This window comes from Camarhynchus parvulus, chromosome 9 (assembly GCF_901933205.1).
Source record: "Camarhynchus parvulus chromosome 9, STF_HiC, whole genome shotgun sequence".
NCBI classification, from domain to species: Eukaryota; Metazoa; Chordata; class Aves; order Passeriformes; family Thraupidae; genus Camarhynchus; species Camarhynchus parvulus.
In genome coordinates, this window is record NC_044579.1 from 9,128,279 (window position 1) to 9,147,052 (window position 18,774).

The 18,774-nt window shown below is 58.6% G+C and overlaps 1 protein-coding gene across 4 annotated transcripts; it reads right to left on the bottom strand.

Moving 5' to 3' along the window:
• Positions 1 to 9,611: 9,611 nt before the first annotated feature.
• Positions 9,612 to 18,574, bottom strand: PTMA (prothymosin alpha). Of its 4 annotated transcripts, none has more exons than XM_030954437.1 (5): positions 18,416 to 18,574; positions 14,311 to 14,382; positions 13,543 to 13,630; positions 10,922 to 10,995; positions 9,612 to 10,465 (listed from the first exon to the last, which is right to left on the bottom strand). In XM_030954437.1, the coding sequence occupies exons 1-5, from the start codon at positions 18,458 to 18,460 to the stop codon at positions 10,418 to 10,420; spliced, it is 327 nt and encodes a 108-aa protein (XP_030810297.1). In that variant the 5' UTR covers positions 18,461 to 18,574; the 3' UTR covers positions 9,612 to 10,417. The 4 variants fall into 4 exon arrangements, with proteins under 4 accessions (XP_030810297.1, XP_030810294.1, XP_030810296.1 ...); XM_030954434.1 differs by having other exon boundaries at positions 13,537 to 13,630; XM_030954436.1 differs by having other exon boundaries at positions 13,543 to 13,633; positions 18,416 to 18,571.
• Positions 18,575 to 18,774: the final 200 nt, after the last annotated feature.

Genomic DNA, 18,774 nt, shown 5'->3' on the forward strand with positions numbered 1-18,774 from the left:
CACGAACCACAGCCACTGAGGGTGGGACCTCTGTCCAAGGGGAGACACAAACGGATCCAAAAAGGAAAAGTGAAAAAGGTTGAAGGTCTTGAGAGCAGGTGTCTTTGTGTTGTAGGGCAGACACCCTGCTAGACCCACAGAGGAGGTGTCCAGCAGAGAGAGGGAGCAGGCACCACCTCTGCCAAGCTCAGCTACAACCAAGGACTGACCCAGAGCACAGGGACAGATGCTCTCAGTGGGTCTGAGTCTACCCTGCTGCCTTTTCCTTCTAATGACCAATCGTATCCTGGGCTGCATCCAAAGCAGCACAGCCAGTAGGCCAAGGGAGATGATTCTCCCTCTCTACCCCACTCTCATGGGACCCCACCTGGAGTGTTGCATCCAGCCCTGGCGTGTCAGTACAGGAAAGACATGGACCCGATGGAGGAGGTCCAGAAAAGGCCACAAAAATCAGAGGGAAGGGTCAGCTTGCCTGTGAAGATAACTGAGACAGCTGTGGTTGTTCAACCTGGAGAAGGCTCCAGAGAGACCTTTTTGCAGCCTTCCAGTACTTGTAGGGGCCTGTAAGAGATGGGAACAGACTTTTAGTAGGGCCCATAGCTATAGGACAAGGGGTGATGGCCTTAAAGGAGGGTCAATTTAGATTAGATATAAGGAAGGAATTTTTTAGGGTGAAACACTGGAACACGTTGCCCAGATCGGGTCAGATCAGTGCATCAGCACCTGACCTGATTTGAGACGTTCCTGCTCCTGGCAGGGGGGTTGGACTAGGTGACCTTTAAAAGTCCTTTCCAACTCACATCGTTCTGTGAGACAAACTGAATTCCCACACCCACTTAACCTCCCCGGGGCCTGAGGGATGCACTCCCTGCGGGGCCGCTCACGCCGGAGGCTCCGCGGGGCTTCAAGCGGCCACCGACACGCGTGGCTGAGGCTCCCGTCGGGTGAGCAGCCCTGGGAGAGGCTCCCGGAGGGACGCGGGGCCTGAGACGGCCCGGGGGCGTCTCCAGAGCCCCTTCCCCCCGCGCCCGCCCTGCCCGGCCCGCCCAGTCTGCCCGGTGGGAGCCGGCGGGCCCCGCTATGATGGGTCACTGCCGCCCTCCAGTGGCTCCGTGGGGAACAGCCGGAGCAGCTCACCCCTCCTGGTCCCGAACCGCCTCTCCCAGAACGGGCCCGGTGCCGGCACCAGCCTCCCCGAGGCACCGCACACTGGGGAATGAGCAGCCACCACGCAAAACCCAGGCAAAGGGCCCTGGGGAGCTCAGAGCAGGAGCCCGTTCTTGGCCCAGGTACCCTGCCCTGTGGGGCTGATGGGATTTGGGAGCCCTGGGAGAAGGGGCAGGAGACACGGGCATGTCCCATGCCCAGGGGCCAAGCATGGCACAGTCAGATCTTGGCTGCCTTGCACGGGACAGCAAAGGTGCCAGTGAAGGGAAAAGTGGGGCTGGAAAGAGAGAGAGGGGAGCAGGAGGTCAGGGGTGCATGTGTCACCATGGCCATCAACCACCCATGTCCCTGTGGCAGTTCTGGCTGCAACCTGAGGGCACCCTCACACCACCCTCTGCAAAGTTTGGGGGTCACAAGTGAGTGCAAGGACCAACACAGTGATTCCCTCTCTTACTTACCAAATAAGTTCCCACCTGGAAGTTCACAGGCTTGGCAGGTAGCTCTGGGCCATGAAGCTGCCCCCAGCCAGGTCCACATGCAGGGCTCTGCATGAGGGAAAAGCTCCGTGGTGGAAGAGAGGCAACTTTGGCGAGGGCAGGACCTGGCTAAGGCCCCTGAGGAGCCTCTCACTCCACAGGGCCTTGCCCAAAGCTCAGGCCACTCACAAACCTCTGGCTCACTTGGAGCTGCTGCCTCCAGGCGCCTGCTGGAGCCTTCAGCACAGGCCCGGCCGGGTGCGGCAGCCGCCGCTGCTGTGGTGACTCCCGGCCGGCAGCCACAGCCTTCCAGGCCCGTGGTTTGCAGCCGGGGTGTTCCGGCCTGGATAGCTCCCACAGCAGGCATCGGTGCCTCCCAGCTGGGGCATTTGTTTCTGGAGCCTCGGTGCAGGAAAGGCGCTCAGGAGGCTGCCCCTGCCAGCTGGGAGTCGCCGCAGGGGTCTCGTCCCCCACCTCGGGAGGGCCGTGAGCCGCCCTGGCAGCCTTGGAAACCCTGGAAACCCGGTGCTGAGAGCAGAGCCTGGCACGCAGTCAAGGCCCACGGAGGCACATCGGGAACTGGAGAGAGCCATGCACAGCTCAGGGGGTTGGCACACAGAGCTCTGGGTGAAGCTCCATCCTCACCACCCTGCAGCCATGGCTTGGCCTGGGAGCACTCCGAGCTGGGCTGTTGCACAGCAGTGGGGCAGCGAGGGAGGAGGGTGATGCACAACAGCCTTTTGGCTCCATGGGAGCTCCCTGCACAGTTCTGGGGCCCATCACACCGTAAGGCTCCCTGAAGCACGGCTGATGGCAGTGGAACCACCCTATGAGGGCTGCAGGGCTGGCTGTGAAGCAGGACCCTGCACTGGGTGTGAGAGAGACTCTTCCCTGTGTGCTGCCGCGAAGATGAGGGGAACAGGGCCGGCTTCTGCTCTCCACGGCACGCACCACACCCTCAGCATCCATGGCCAGCAGCCCTCCAGGCTGTCACCCACCCTGAGGGCTGCTCTGCGAGCCCTCCGCTGCCTGCCCACCCAGCCGGGGCTCCCGGCCCGCGCCCCAAATCTGCCCCGCCCAAACAAGGCTCAGGCGGGGCGGCAGAGCCATCCTAATGTGCTTAATGAGCTGATTCATGAAAGTTGCTGCCGAACAAAAGGCGCACAAACAGCCCAGGGCCACGTTATGTTCGGTGTCTGCTTTGCTACTCTTACCTTCCCGCAGGTGCCGGCGGCGCGGGCAGGCGGCGGGCAGGGCGTGGGGACAGCGATCACAGAGCGGTGACAACGGGCAGGGTGCGGGGACAGCGAGCACAGAGCGGTGACAATGGGGTCAGACAGGGGGTCAGCAACATCTCGGCCCCTCTCACCCAGTGCCACCCAGTTCAGCAGCACTGGGAGGAGACAGGAGGCCTAGGCAGGTCTGAGTCCCCTGCTTCTTTTTGGGGGGCACAGATCCCACCCCTGAGTTGCGAAATCAGAGCAGGCAGAGCCCCGAGCACGCACTCAACCACTTGCACACAGGGATTTCACTGCCAGTTGACCTGAGCACAGTTCCATCTCTCCCCAAGGACAGGAGGAGGGCAGCTGGAGCAAATACAGAATTCAAAGCACCCTTTTTTCAGTCCAAGGTGACAAATTCCTCCTGCCCTAGGGAGCCTCTGCCCACCAGCCCTCAGAGCTACAGGACCTGGCTGCAGTCCCTGTTGGGTTCAGCAGCTGCCCCAGTGCAGGTCTGACAGCCACATCCACAGTGCTCCAAGAGAGGGGCCAACCATCGCCACTGCCCCTTTGGAAGAGCATTCCATTCTTAGGGCATCCAGCAACGAGCCAAAATCCTTCCTGCACCACCCCCCCAAGAATCCTGCCTGCTCTCCCAGCAGCTCAGAGCCAGGCAGGGTGTGGAGAGTAGCAGACACCCAGAGGGGGTGACAAGCTGAGACAAGCAGGGGACACAGAGTGTAATGGTGCTGGGGTCCTGGTGTCCCCAAAGCCAGGCTGGAAAGGTCTGACATTGCCCTGAATGTGAGAAAGGGGAACAGTGGCAAGCTGTGGGAAGGGATCATGCTCTCACCAGGTATGGAAGATGGGCCCCAAGAAGCTGCTGGGGATGCAGGAGAGACATGAAGGCCCCAGGGTGAGGCACTGGCAGAGCTGGAGCCACCTGGCTGATAGAGAAGCAAGCGTTCCAAGGAGAGGGCAGAGGCCCAATTTCCATGGGAGGAGGTGGCAAACCCGGCAGCGGAGGCCAGATACATTTGGCTCAGGAACTGGGAACGTCTGCGCCCATCGATGTTTCCCGGAATCCTTGCAGGAAACTCCCTGGCACAGAGCAGGAGCACGGGGGAGGCAGTTCCGGCTGCCCCGGGCCAGCAGCCACGCTGTGCCGCCTGTTCATCCCCATCACCACCAGCCTGGCTGGCTCTCCTGGCTGGTTGGCCTTGGCAGCACCACCCCAGACGGGGGACAGCCACGGCGGCTCCGGGGGCAGCGGGGCCGTCCCCATCCCGCAGCGCTAGATGGAGCTGCGACACAGCGCTGCTGCTCCTGCTGCTGCTGCCGGGCCGGGGCGGCGCTGCCGGCGGTCACCGCCTCGCCCGGACCCGGCACAGCCCCCGAGGGCCAGCTCGGCACAGCAGGCAGGCTGGCGGGGCACCCGGCATGGGACGTGCCACCAGCTGTGCCCCAGGAGAGGAGCGGCCCCACCTCTGGGCTGGACACGGAGTTTCCGGGGCCAGCTGGGAGCTGGGATAAGGTGTCGCAGCATCTCCACAGCCATCGACACCTCCGTGCCTCACGCCTGCCCTCAGCCCTCTTTCGACCATGTTCCTGCCAAGCTGGGGATGCACAAGTCCCCAAACAGGCCGGTGGGGCTCCCCACGGCCACACACAGTCCCCTGTCTTTCAGTTCTGAGGGGTGCCCACAGCCATCCCACGGAGCTGCACAGAGTGCAGGGAGCAACAGCTCCAGTCCCTGCTTGGTGTCCCATGCTCATCTCTTCCCATGGCAGAGTCCCACAGTCACTTCCCCAGACGCTGCTCCAGAGCTGCAGCCTTGTTCCACAGCCCTTCCCAGGGATGGAGCTTTAGGCTGGGGGTGTCTCCAGGGAAGCAGCACATCCTCACCCTGGGAGTAGGGACAAGGGGGATTAGCCCCAAACCAGCCAGCCCCTCCAATTGCTGTGGTTTGGTTCAACCAGAATTGGCTCTGCAGCCTGCACTGCACCATCCCTGCAGGAGCTGCACCCCACAGCAGCTGCTCTGAGCCCTCAGGGCCTCACTTGGTGGCAGAGACCACCCAGGGCAGGGTGTCCAGCCCCATGCAGGACCACACTCCCTGCCACTCCAGCCAGGGCATTTAGAGCCACATCCCTCCTCTGCCTGTGCATCCAGTGCCGGGAGGACCCACATCCCCACCCAACAGCCAGGCAGAGCCCCTCGCCTTCAGGCCTCTCTCTGGGTGGGAAAGGACACACGTAAAGATCCCATCCCTGTGGGTTCTTCAAGAGCAAATCAGATTGTGCTTTCTCAACCCTCAGCTGTTCCACTTGCACTGTGCTTTCTGAGAAAAGGAATGCAGGATCCTCTCCAGGTCCACATCTGCTCTGAAGGACAGCACTGGACGCTTACTCCAAGGTCTCTTCCTGGCCCACATCCAGCCCAGCACTGTGGCATGGCCTCTGAGCCCACCAACCCCTGCTTGGCCACCATCCCTCCCTCTGGGGCTCCCCAGCCAGCCATGAACAGGAGCCGCAGCCCTCAGCAGGGTTTGCAAAGCTGGGGGTCTCTCTCAGCCCTTTGGAGAGGACCAGCTCAGCCGGAGAAGACGGAGCAGCCATGGGCACAAGGATGGACACAGGGTCTGCACAGGAGGAGCTCCAGGCAGCCCAGCTCTGCTCCCTCTCCAAGGCTCCCATCCCCAAGAGGGGGAAAGGATTGAAGTGGTGGCCCCAAGAAGATCTGGCAGTGGGGGGAAACATCCAGCTGCGTTTCAGAGCTCAAGGACCTCTACTGGGCTGGGGGCAGCCAGGTCCCTCCAGCAGCCACCTCAGAGCCCAGGGACAGAGCTGCCCTGCTCACAGAGAGGGACAAGCTGTGGGGACACAGCAGCCAGGGATGAGACAGCAATGAGATGTCCCACTTCTGCTCTTCAGCCTGGGCTGATCTTTCCTGCCCACACCAGGCAGCTCTTGAGGCAAGTGCACAAACATTCCTGAGCCACTGAGGAGGCACATACAGTCATACCAGCCATGACTGGCCAAGGCCCTGGGCTTCCACAGCCCACTCCTGAGGGGTCTATTCCAATGGGACACCTCACATCCTGAGCCAGGTGCCAATTGCTCCACCACAGGAGCAGCTCTTTGTGCCTATTTTCAACAGCAACCACACAAAAATGCTTGTTTGTGAGCCTGAGGAATCACACCTGGAAGGCAGTTTCACTCGTCAGTCTCTCAAGCTGATGCCAATTATTTGCCCAGACACAAATTGCAGCAGTAACCAACCCTAGCCTGTGTCTTGCTTGCAGTCCAAGCCCTGCATTCCCCACAGGCAGGTTCTCCACCGAGCCCCCAAGGTGCTCCAAATTTCATGAGGGTTGTTAAGATGCAACAAGAAGTTTTGGATGAGGCTCACCAAAAGCTACAGCTGGTGCAGGACAACTAACCCACGATGGGCAGGTCAGGACTGGATGCAGCTGTGCTGGCCCAGGCTCAGTCCAGTTGTCCACAGGGCATGGGCTCAGCCCCAGTGGTTCTGCTGGCTGTGATCCATGGCAGGACAGCTCCTCTGGAGTGATGTGCATCAGGCCAACCACATGGGAGTCGCTCCCAGTCCACCTGGTTGTTGAGCTGCACACAGCGGCTTCAGCTGAGGTCTAGACGTAGCAGAATCCTCGGGAAGGGCTGCCCTTGGTTTAAGTGGCCACTGGAGCACATGGGCACAGCCTGGGTCCCTCTTGGTGCATACAAGGCTCTCCTGAAGCTCCCTCCTGCAGCTCTCCCAATCGTTCCTGTGGGAGCTTCCTCACTCATCTTCAGAGGTCAGCAGCCACCCCAGGACAGCTTCATCCACTTGTCTCCAGTCTCCAGGAGCAGTGTGTTCAGCAGCTCAGCAGGGTTTGGATCCCTCACCAACCAGCACGTGGTGTCTGCAGGCAAGGGGTGGCACTGGCAGTTCTGCTCTGCACGTCACAGCTGAACGTGTGACCTGTGACAGCTCTGGGTGAGGGCCCCAGCACTGCTCCTGCCTGAAGGCGCACCATGGCTGTGGGCTCTTCACCTCTGTCCTGTGGTGTCAGCCCCCACAGAGCCCAGCTTGGGCCTCCAGGCAGAGCTGGGATCATCTCCTGAACATTGAGACAGGTGGGACTCTCCAGCTCCCAGTGGGCAGACCCTGGCACAAGGCTGACTCCTCAGGAAAACATCTCCAAGACCTTCACAAACACCTTCAGCTGGCACGACTCCTGCAAGCCTTCTCCTGCTGGGGGGACCTGCTGCTCTGGGCCCCGTCCCAAGACATTACTCAGGTGAGCAGTCCCTCAAGCGTTTTGGATTCACTCAGCCCCTGTGGCGCCAAAACACCACCGTGTTCCACCTACATCCTTCCAGGATCCTGCAGGTGGGATCCTTCCCCAAAAGAACCACATCTCCTCCATCCTGGAGTGACCCTGACTGCTAGGACAGCCCCAGAGCTGAAGGGCTTTTATAGCTCCTGGCAGGGTGTGGCTGCCCCTGATTAGCCGGGCCAGAGGCAGGCAGCAGCTCCTGATTGGCTCAACGCAGCCCCCCTTGCGCTGTGATTGGTGGGCAGCTGCTGCAGGGGTGAGGCAGCAGCAGAGACAAGTGGCAGCACATGGTTGGCTGTGATGTAGTGCAGGTGGCAGCACATGATTGGTCAAACCAGAGTGTTGCTTGGTTGTGATTGGTGGAGGTAGCATGAGGGACGAAGGGCCAGGTGGCAGCATGGGATTGGCTGGTTGGCTGAGCCGCCACGTGGGGATTGGCTGGGGCTGGGATCCCTGCGAGGATCCATGCACGGAGCTGTGCCTCAGCCCCAGCCCTGGCACTGCCAGAGCACCCCCAGGGTGTGGGGTGGCAGGGGCAGCCAGAGCCACTGGGGCGAGGGACTGGGGTTTGCCCTCTCCATCACCACTGGCTGCAGGGCTCACAGCAGCCGGGTGTAGGGCAGGGGCTGTGGGTCACTCTGACCTGCCCCCACATCCCTGGCTGCTCCATGCCCTTCCCAACACTAGTGTGCCCACCTGGGAGGCTGGGGGCAGCCTCCAGTTTTTACCCCACACCAAAATGGACCCTATGACCCAAGACTGCCAGGGTTTTGTGGGGCTGCAGGGCAGACAAGTCCTTCTCTGCAATGGGGACTGTAAGGCCGCTGCTCCCCCAGTTCCCCCCTCTCCACCCCCTGGGCCCTCACACCAGCTTTGTGTGTGCAGAGTCCCCACATTTCAGGGACACCTGGAGCCAGCTCTTGTCTATGCAGCTGCAGAAGCTTATTTGAATAATTTGCCTTGCAAATCTACAAGTACCAGCTTGAGTCTTGCACCGTGAGCACCCATCCCCGCCTGATGCAGGAGCCACGCATGGGCCAGCCGTGGTGAGGACACGAGGATGTGGATGCGACTCCCAGCACTGCACAACAAAGCCCCACCCAGCAGCGCGGTGACACTGAGCAGAACCGTTTGCCACTCCCAGGATGTCCCATCCCATGGGAGGACTGGATAACCAAACCTAGTGCTACCCCCAGCCCTGCCACAGCTCCCCTCACCCGGCAGGGCTGGAAGGGGCCTGTGCATGGAGGCAGTAAATCTGATAAGCTATCAGGCAGCACCACCATTCAGTGGATAATTAAGGTATAAGTGCAGAGGAAGTGACCTGGTTGCTCCTGAGGATCAGGAGAGGCTGTGACCCTTGCAGCCAGTGCATTAAATGCACATTGTTCCTCTTTAAAAAAAAAAAAAAAAAAGAAACTAAGAAATGAATCATGTCCCAGCATCTGAACATTGACTGCTGGGATTGCAGTGTGAGAAGAGGAAACGAGACCATCTGGTGAGGCTTTGGCACAGCCTGGATCAGCAGGGAAAGGGGACTCCCTGGAGCCAGGGCGAGGGTTTGGGAGCACAGACACAAAGCAGGTTCTTGCAAACGAACTCCACACACCTGGCAGAGCTTTTCCAAGCTCCAACACCCTGGAGGAGGGAGAAAAAATGAGTTGGAGGAAGGTTAGGAGCAAAGCAGCAGAGGCTAAGGCTAAGTTAAGGCCATTTTCGTTTGTTAGAGCACACAGACAACCCTGACCCATCTCCCCTGAGTGCCACTACCAAACCTTAAACTTGGCACCCCAGAAATTGCTGGGTGACCAGTGCAGGCTGGAGCATCCCCCAGGACCAGTTCTGGCTGAATCCAATCCCTGCTGACACTGACTCCTGCCCCACTGCCAGCAACACTCAAGCCCCAAGGAAGGGAAGGCATTTACATGGCCTGAGCTCTTCCCACCCCACAACCAAGGGTCAATCACTGCAGCAGATACTGCAAGGTTTTCTCATCTCCACTACACAAGCCAAACAATCCCCAACAAATTTGGCTGCAGACAGGAGAATTGCTGAGCAAACCATATCCAGGCCCCTACACTCCCTGTCCATGTTTCCCAATCTAACCCATCCCTGCCTCTTGCCAAGGGCAGCCAGAGCATGCAGGATCATGCAGAGGCCATGCTGGGGACACTGGTGCAGCTCTCCACAGGAATACAGCCATGGAAAGACACTGCCTTCCCCACCACGACAGCCACAGGGGGACAGCACAGCCCCCAGACCCTCCCCATCAACACTTTGCACCCCTCTCTCTCTTCCCAGCCCAAGTCCAAAGCAAAGAAAGAAAGGAGATAAAGAAGGGAAGAAAGAAATAAAAAACTAAAACAAATGAAAACTAAAACAAAAAGCAGCAGTTGGGAGGCAGCCTTGTTAGGACAACTCAGCAAAATAAAATTCCGGTTTATTGTTGGACAACATTGTTTCACACATACATCAAACAGGCCAAAAAAAAAGAAAAAATAAAAATAAACAGCAACTTCATAGACAGAAAAAAAAAGAAAACCTTTTTATCTTTGGCCTTGCCACCTCATACAAACCACGATCTATGGTACAGCTAAAGTACATACACAAAAAAAGTTACTGGAATGCTCAGAATAAGATTGTAATTTTTTTTTGCATTTTTGTCTTTTTTAATTTTTTTTTTTACAAGGTTTTGCTTTATTCTCCTTTGAGATAATGGTTTGGGCCTGGTCACACCACAAGTAAAGTCAGAGATAGGTAACAAGAGAGATATACACTTCAAAGCCCCCCTTTTGGTCAATCCGAGATCACTTAAAAATGGCGGACCTCCTAACAATATGTACAAAAATATAAAATGTAAATAAAAAATACAAACAAATTCTCCTTTAAAGTACTTTTAAGAAAGAAAGCAGGGCCTTGAAGTTTTGGTGCTCGGGGGGAGAGGGTTTGTGGGGGAAGGGGGGTTTTTCTCTCCCCGCTAACGGGTGAATCATTTCCATGTTCGTTGAGTGGCAGCGCCGCGCCGGGGGCCGGGGACGGGGTTCACTCTACTTGGTGAGGATGACCACGGCGGAGGGGGGAGGAAGGGCTGTGTGAGGGAAAGGGGGCTGCAATGGGAGTCCCCAGGGAGACCCAAGGGTGAAGAGGACGCGCTGGCCTTTTTTGTTGGTTTGTTTTCCTCCTTATTAAAAAAAAAAAAAAAAAATTGCTGCCTAGTCATCTTCATCGGTTTTCTGCTTCTTGGGATCGACGTCGTCATCCTAGGGGGAAAGCAAAGCAGTCAAGAGAGGGGATGGGGACTGGGGCTGCTGGGGGGCAGGCAAGAGTCACCCCCAAGGCAGGGAGTGAGGCTGGGGAGTTTGGGGTTCCTCTCCTGCCTCAGGGACAAGGTCTGAGCACCACAGGTGTTTCGCTCCCTCAGGCAAAATCCTCTCTTCTCAGGGAGCCCCTGAGTGCCCCCACCCAGGCCTGCCATGAGCATTCCAGGTCTCCCCAGCCCAGGGCCAGGGCTCTGCTGGGCGGGAGCAGACACCCCCCTAACCAGGCCAGTGTATAAACAGAACTGGGCTGTGTCCCTGGAGAGACATGGGCAGCACACATGCAAAGCATTCCAGCCCCAGAGTTAAACCCAGCCCCTCTAGCCCCACTGACACTCTCCCCCCTCCCAAGCCCCCTGGGGACATGTGTGGCTCTGAGGGGCTGCCTACTCTTCCCACCTCATCATCCTCAGCTGCCCGTTTGCCTGTGGCTCCCTCAGCTTCGTCGTCGTCATCACCATCCTCTTCCTCACCTGCATGGAGTACAAAGGGAGGAAATGTGAGACCCTCTGGGAGAGTTCCAGTACCACACACCTCCCCTCTGGCTTTAATCCCAGCACATCCCCACGCTGTGATGCTATGTCCCCATCTACCCAGGTGGCAGACTCTGCTCAGGACAAGAGGTGACAGAGGACACTGTGGCTCTCTGGGCATCCCCCAAATGACCTGACACACCAAAGGGAAAATAAGGATTGGCAGCCTCAAGTTTGATTCACACTGCATTTGTAACACAGACAGTGAGATGGCAAAACCACCACCTACCACAAGTGCTGAAATCGTGGCAAAAAATGGGGGAAAAAAAAGAGAGAGGAAAATACTCTTTCTAGTGGCTGCTCTGCCTAACCACTCCAGATTACTTCTGCTTCCCTTCGCAGCTATTAGCCCATCTTTAATGAGTTAAGAGAGCCAGAACGCATTAGTTCTGAGTCAGAACACTTTCTAATTATCAGAACAGCAAACAAATGCTTCCAACTTATCTTACAGCCAGCCAGGAGGATGAGCAGCGAGCTCTGGGCTTTGACCCACTTTGAGCTCAAATAGGCCAGTGGATCAGAACAACTGAGTCAATCACTTTTGGCCAGTTTTGGGGGCTCAGGGGCAAGCCCAGAGGCAGAACAGCTTCTCAGCTGCTGAGACAAGTCTCTTGTGTAACAGGAGACCCTACTATAACTTAGAGAGTTAAGGCCAGTAAGCTGGCTTTAAACCACTGCCATGAGCCACACGTATGGACAGCCTGGACAGCCGGGGGGATTAAGGTCAGCCCATCCTCCCTTCTCCTCTCCTGACGTGTGCCCAGCTGCGGTGTGGCCCATGCAGCAGGAAGGGCCAAGATTAGCTCCCAGCGATGGATCAACACCCCGGCAGCCATCACATGCACTGGGCTGGCCGGCAGGTCAGGTGACAGTGCCAAGCTGATTGGGAGCATTTTTAGTTCTTTGAGCTGCTTTAAGCAAAGCAAATAATGAGATGGGATGGAGAGATGCGAGAGGAAAATATACCCTCAAGCTCTCCTCTGCTGTCAAACCCCAGGAGTTTGGCTGCAAGTCTTGGCTAAAAAAGCTGATGCAAGCTGGACTTGCTGCCTTTAAATCTCTCTCCTGCAGTGCTCAGGTGCAGCTCTCAGGCAGGGATCGCCCGAGGGCAGCAAGCATGGACAGAGCCCATGCCAGCAGTCAGAGCCTGTGCCGGATCCCCGCGAGGCATCGGCATCTCCAGGCACCGCGTGCCAAATCGTGCCTGTGCTCGGTGAGCTGGGAAGAGCAGGGCTGGCACTGCGGGACCAAAGCTCCCCGGGTTTGTCACAGCAGTATCCAAGCAACACTTCCACCCCACACATGCGCCTGCAGCACAGCATCCTCCTCCCTGCTCCTGCCCGCGAGGAGCAGGGAGAGCCAAGTATGCCCCATCTCATCCACCCTAAAGTAAGGCTGGGGGTAAATGGGCTCAGGACAGCACACAGCAGTGCTGCATCTGTCCTCAGGGGTTAAAACCACAAGTTAAAGAGGATCACAATTCCCAGTTGTTCCTAGTGAACCAATTCCTACGGAAGGGCACAGCAGGCTGCTCAGAGAGTGCTACCCCAAAGGAGGTGGTTTTCCCGGCTCACACTTTCAGAATAAGCACTGGTTTAATGGTCATTAAATTTTCAGCCCTGTCCCTATCTCCCAAAACTAGCCAGCAGGTTAGTAGGTCAGCACGTAAACCAAAAATTCACAGGGGATTAACCTAGTAACAGATAATCAGGGGCCCTGAGTTCATCTCAGCATAACAAGAAAGGTTTTCTCCCAGCCTTAACAAGCAATAAAAATAAACAATGTTATTCATCCAAGCAGATCTTGGGGGAAAAATAATAGCAGGGAGGGTGAAAAATGATTCGGCAAGCCACTGCTGACAAAACCCATTTCTAGGCTGGGTCAGGTCAGGAAGCAGCAGAGGGCAGGGAGACACAGGACGCTGCAGCCATAGAAAATTCAAAGCAAGGCTATCTACTCCAGCTGGAGGACCAGGTAAGAGCCACAGGTTCCTCTGCTCGTTTTTACTCGGCATCCAGCCTGGGAAAGAGGGCTGCATAGGCCTCTCGGCACGCTGCTCCATGAACAAGCAGGGTGACACACCCTCTGTGCCTGGGCCAAGGCATGGCCACCCAGGGCTGTCCCTGTCCCAGTGGCCAGCACTGGTGTGTGCAGCAGTGGCTGTGCTCACAGGAGTCAAGGGCAGATTTTACTACTCGCATGGAAGGCTAATGCGCTTATTCAGCGCCGCGGTAAGGTGCTGTCTGGCCAGAGGGAGGGAGGAAGGAATCTGCCCTCAACCTGCTGGAAGGGATTCAAGGCTGACTTCACTCCCAGCAGCGGTGGCTCAGGCAAGCAAGGAAGGAGCGAGCCTGGCTGGCGGGAGCTCTCTGCCCACAGCCGCGAGGGGGAGATGCTGCTCTCTCTGCTCGCCTCCGCTTCCCGGGAGCCTGCTGTCCAGAGCAGGTCACTGCCGTGGGATGGGGGAACAAACAAAGTTACCATCACCCTCTTCCTCCTCGTCCTCTTCTTCACCGCCTTCCTCCTCCTCTTCGTCTACTTCGTTGTCAGCCTCCTGCTCTCCGTTTTCCTCGTTCTCCTTGGCAAGACAAAACATCACTTAAAAAAAATGCACCAGGAAAGGGAGAAGGTGGAAGAGACATTCAGCACAATGCATGTTCCCACCTTTCCTGCTGAAAGCAGAGCACCAGCCCACCAGAGCCCTGGCTGCACATCCTGCCTTCTGCCTGCCTCCACACAACCCAGACAGCCCAGGCACAAAGGATCAAGCCCACAGTAACTTGGGGCTGCAGCTTTGAGACAAAGCCTGTAATGGCTCTCATGACACACTGAAATGTGGCACAGTGATTTCCCTCCAGCACCTCAAAAGAGGAAACCAACCAGTTTACTTGTACATGATGTATTTCCTAGCTGAACTGGTTGTAACATTGTAAATCCTAGTGGGGTTTAAAATTTTTTTTCTCTTCATCCTTGCCTAGGGAAGGGTTGGTACTGGACAGCCTCACACAGCTGTCAGGGAGGGAATCCAAGCCCAGCCCTTCTCTTCTGCACACACATGAACAGCCCACAGGCTGGGAGTGTCCGCGTAACGAGGAGCACCAAAGGCTGAAGGGCTTTGCAGGGCTCAGGGCTGCCGTTTACAGGGATCCCCTCTCAACAGTACTAGGGACAAACTTGCAGCAAAAGCAAGAAGAGAAGAAGAAAAAGGCACTGGTGTACAGACTGCCTCTCCCAGCAGATTGCAGCCATACTCACAGCATTGCCGTTGGCTGGTGCATCTCTGCCATTTTCTGTTTCTTCAACAACTTCCTTCTTCTCTTTTAGATCCTGGAAGGAGCAGAAAAGCAGAGAAGTCACCCCGATTCCAGGTGTCTGGGTCAGAGAAGCTGCAGATCAGGTGTGAAAAACACAGTCTGAGAGCGAGAGCAGGCGCCGGTTTCTCTTCATACAGATTTGTTCTGTGATTTGGTCGCCACGTTCTGGCTCCTCCTTGGGAACGGGAAAACATGGGGGCGAATCTCAATCCAAGTCAGCCTTGCCAGAGCAGCCCTCTAAAAAAGAGACTGCTCTGTTTCACCTCTGAGCTCCCAAACAGACAGAGCTGGCTGCCTGCATATATGCTCAACAGCAGCAGAGCTGGCTGATTGCCCATCTTAGCACAGTCCAGCAAGCTCCTGCAATGCCATGGAGAGCCGGCAGCCCCGTCCACAGGATGGGCACCCACGGCTGCTCAGAGCCTTCACAGCAGGAACAGATCCCAGGCACTCATTAGCAGAGGCTGTGGTCTCTGCCCTGCCTAGTGAAAATCATACGGCAAATATAACACGCCTGGTCTTTCTCACAGCAGCAGAGAGGAGGTTCCAGCATCCAGCTCACAGCCTAAAGTGTAACAGGATGGGGTGGGGGAAGTAGTCTATTTTTACACTGCTCCAAGAGCCGTGCCTGGCTAGTTTGGTTCAAGCCTCCACTGCGAGCAGAGCGGGAGCTTGTGTGTTTTTGCTATTGATCACTGTCAAAATGTCATGCCAAGTCGCTCAGCAAACAGGCTGAAAGGATCCAACTTTATGTTCCTGCATTAAGAACACTTGGATTTAACACTGGCATCTCTGCTTGCATCCTCCTCCCCTTCTGTTCCTCCATCAACTGGAGCGAGATCCTTCAGCACAGCGAGCGCTACCCCGGCCAAGGAAAGCAGGGAGGCCCTTCCCCAGGGCCAGCAGCACAGCCACAGCGGCTTCAGCAGCGACCATGAGGTGTTTAAAAGTTGCTGGAAGCTCCTGCTCCACCGCGGTGGCTTCTCCCCCTCCTGCCAGCCCTTTGCAGCTGCCGGTGCCGCCCACGGGCAGCGGGCACTTTCACTCCCGGGAGGGAGCCGCTGCCTCGTGGGAACACGGCAGGGAAGAGTGTGGCCCTGGCCCTGCAAGGGTGATCACTGCTCCCTTCTGGGAGGGTTTCTACCGCCCTGCAGACTGTGCTGGGGAGGCAGCACAGGCATTTTAGACCACCAGGTTACTTAAATAGATGCCATTTCCAGAGGCACCCACAGACTGCCAGTGCATAGAGGAAAGACGTTTCCTGGAAAAGCTTTGAGGGGGGACAACACCTGTTGATCGAACCTCACCTAAGCAAACCAACCCAGAAGTCTGGAGTAAAACAAATACACAAGCTCCCTCCTCCTTTCACTGCTTACACACAAATCCCAGGCCACCTCCTCCACACTGCCCAGTTCCACCACAGTTTTACACTGTCAGTGGCTTCCATTGCCCTGTTCCCTGGAGACTGATCACAACCATTTGGCCTCTTATGCATCACTGGGCTACAGCTGCTGCATCACACCAGGCACACGGGCACGAGGGCAACAAAGCAGTTCCCAAGTTAAACACAGAACAAGTCAAGCAGTCAGAATTTCCACCTCTCAATGTACCCAACACTTCTTTTTAAAACAAGTTGCTCACAAAATGCAAGCAATTCTCCCAGTGAAGGAACAACTCATTCTTGGGCATTTCAGCTGGACAAATCTACAGCCCTGACCTTTCCTACATCACTGAAAATGCTCTCAGTTTAACCACCATCACCATGCCAGGTCATGAAGTTTGTGGTAGCAACAGGGTTGCAGAGAGCATCAGATTCCCCATTTTCCTTTCCCAGTCCAACACAAACAGATATGCACAGGAGCGTCCAGACCAAGGGCCGGTGCAGGCACCAGGGCTGCTCTGGCGCCAAGACTGAGACACAGCCTCTAATTATAGGTGTGTCAGGGCTGTTTGTCTATGGAATGAATAGCAGCGGTGTAGAGCCACATACCACCGGCCCGGAAAGCTCTACCTTGTCCCCGAGCCTGCCCTGGGCAGGATCCCTGTGGGAAGCAGGGGACATGGGGACCCGGGGACGAGAGAGGCACCGCCGCAGGCCGCGCCTCCCGCCGGTAGGGGGCTCCCCCGCGCCGCCACGCGCGCGGCCGCCATTCAAACCGCGCGCCACTCTCCGCGTCCCGCTGATTGGCCGGCGGCCAGCGCGGCGCCCCGCGGGCTGCCGGGAGCTGTAGTCCCAGCGGGGGTGGCGCGGCGGACTCCGACTCCCAGGCCCGCACGTGGTGGGCGCCCCGCGGCACCGGCCGGGGGCGGCGCCCGGGCGGGGCGGGAACCCCCTCCCCCCCATCCCCGCCTCCCGGGAGCGTTCCGGACGGCGAGGCGGGACGACAGCGAGCGGCCCCGGTGCCTCCGCGCTTCTGTGAGGTGTGGGGGGGTCACCTTGCCGCCGTGCGCGCCCCCGCCCGCCCTGCAGCGCGGACCCTTGTCCGCTCCCAGGAGGCTGAGCCAGAGACGAGGCCCCTTCCCGCACTCGGTAAAAAGGGCAGGGGAAGGTTAACGGCAAACTTGGCCCCGTTCCCCCGGGGAAGGATGGGGATCGACCCGCCTCGCCGCTTCCCGGCAGCGGGAGAGCCGGAGGCGGCGGGGACCAAGCCGCGGCCCCGGAACGGAGGCTGGGCAGGCGGGATTGGGGCATGGCTGCAGGAGCGGGAAACAGAAGTGAAATCGAAATCTGCCAGAAACGGCGTTTTGTTGGTTGTTTTTTATAAACCCTCCTCCCGGTCGGATTTTTTTTCCCTCCAGGCGCGCTTCCCCCGGGAGCGGCGCGACCCGGGGCCAGCCCTGGCGCAGGGTGAGGAGGCCGCCGGGCACGTCCCCCGCCGCCTTCCCACGCACTGGCCCGGGTCGGGTCCCCCTCGCAACTTTTCCGGCCGCGGCCCCGAGCTCAACGGGGCGCACCGCGGCCGTTCGGGGAGCGCATTCCCCCCGGGGGGACGCTCCGCAGCGGCTCGCAGACAAAGGCGTGCGCCGGGAGCCGCAGCGGGGACTCCCGGGAGAGCCTCTCCCGGCTGGTACCGGCGCTCCCCAGCTGCTTCCCATCGCCTCCAGCAGCGACTCGCAAACTTATCCTGGTTGCGAGGAGCTCGGGCCAGGGCCGGCGCCCTCAGCACCGCCGCCCCAGCGCACTGGGGCATCTCCTACTGTGGAGGCGCCCCCATCGGGGTAACTCCAAAAATAACAAAAGCCCCCCCGGGACAGCTCGGGATCACCCCCTACTCCTCCTCACCTCCGAAACAGTAACTCCCAATACGGGGCAGTACCTAAACTGCAAATGCCCCCCTCCCCCCCCTTCCGGGGGGTAACGCCAAAAAAACAACTGTCTCCCCCCACACTCCAGGGGTAACACGGCCACAGCAGACGCCCCTCCCGCATCAACCGGGCGCAACTCCGAAATAGCAACCACCCGCCCACCCCGCTTTTCGGCAGCAACTCCACAACACACACTGCCCCCACCCGTGCGTGTTCCGGAGCGCTTCCCCCCACATCCCCCCGCAGGGACGGGGCCGAGCGGAACACAAGTTTGACGGGGCTGTCAAGCTCCCGCACCGCGGATTGAATGAGCGAGCGCTGCCGGGTGCCGAGGCACCGCCGTGCGTGTACCCCCCCCGTCTCTCCGAGCCCCTCCGCAGCGGGATGACCAGCTACTGTCCCAAGGAAAGGCGGGAGGGAGCGGGACGTGGAGCGGCGGGGCTCGGCAGCACCGGCAGAGGCGGCGAGCACGTTTCCCGCACACTGTAGACAAAGGAACGGCGCTGGCAGCCCCGCACGGCGAGCGCGGCGGCACCGGCTCCGCACCGCACCGCGCCACCAACTTCAACGCGAAGGACAGAGGGAGAAGGGGGAGAAACGAGGGGACGGGACGGGCGGCGGGGGAAATTCCGACGAAGAAAACGCAAAAGGAAAAAAAAGCCAGAAATCACACGGAAAAAAATTTTAAAAGAGGGGGGAAAAAAGCCGCGGAGCAGGGCGCGAGGTGGCGGGTCGCTCACCTTGGCGGAGATTTCAGCGCTGGTGTCCACGGCCGCGTCGGACATGGCGGGGGCGTGCGGGGCTGTGTCGCGCGGGGCTGCGGCGGCGCGGGCGGGCGGGCAGAACAATGCCAAGATGGCTTTGCGCGAGCCAGTGGGAACTCACGCGGCGCCGCCGGCCTTCTTATAGAGCCGGGGGCGGCGCGCGCGCGCCCCGCGCCGCGCCCCATTGGCCGCGCGCGCCGCGGCCGCCGGGCGCCCATTGGCCGCGGTGCAAACAATGGGGCACGGCCGCTTAAAGGAGCCGGCGAGCGCCGCCACTGCGGCGATGAGTTGGGTCCGGTCTCAGCACGGCAGGCGCAGAGGGGAGCAGAGCCACG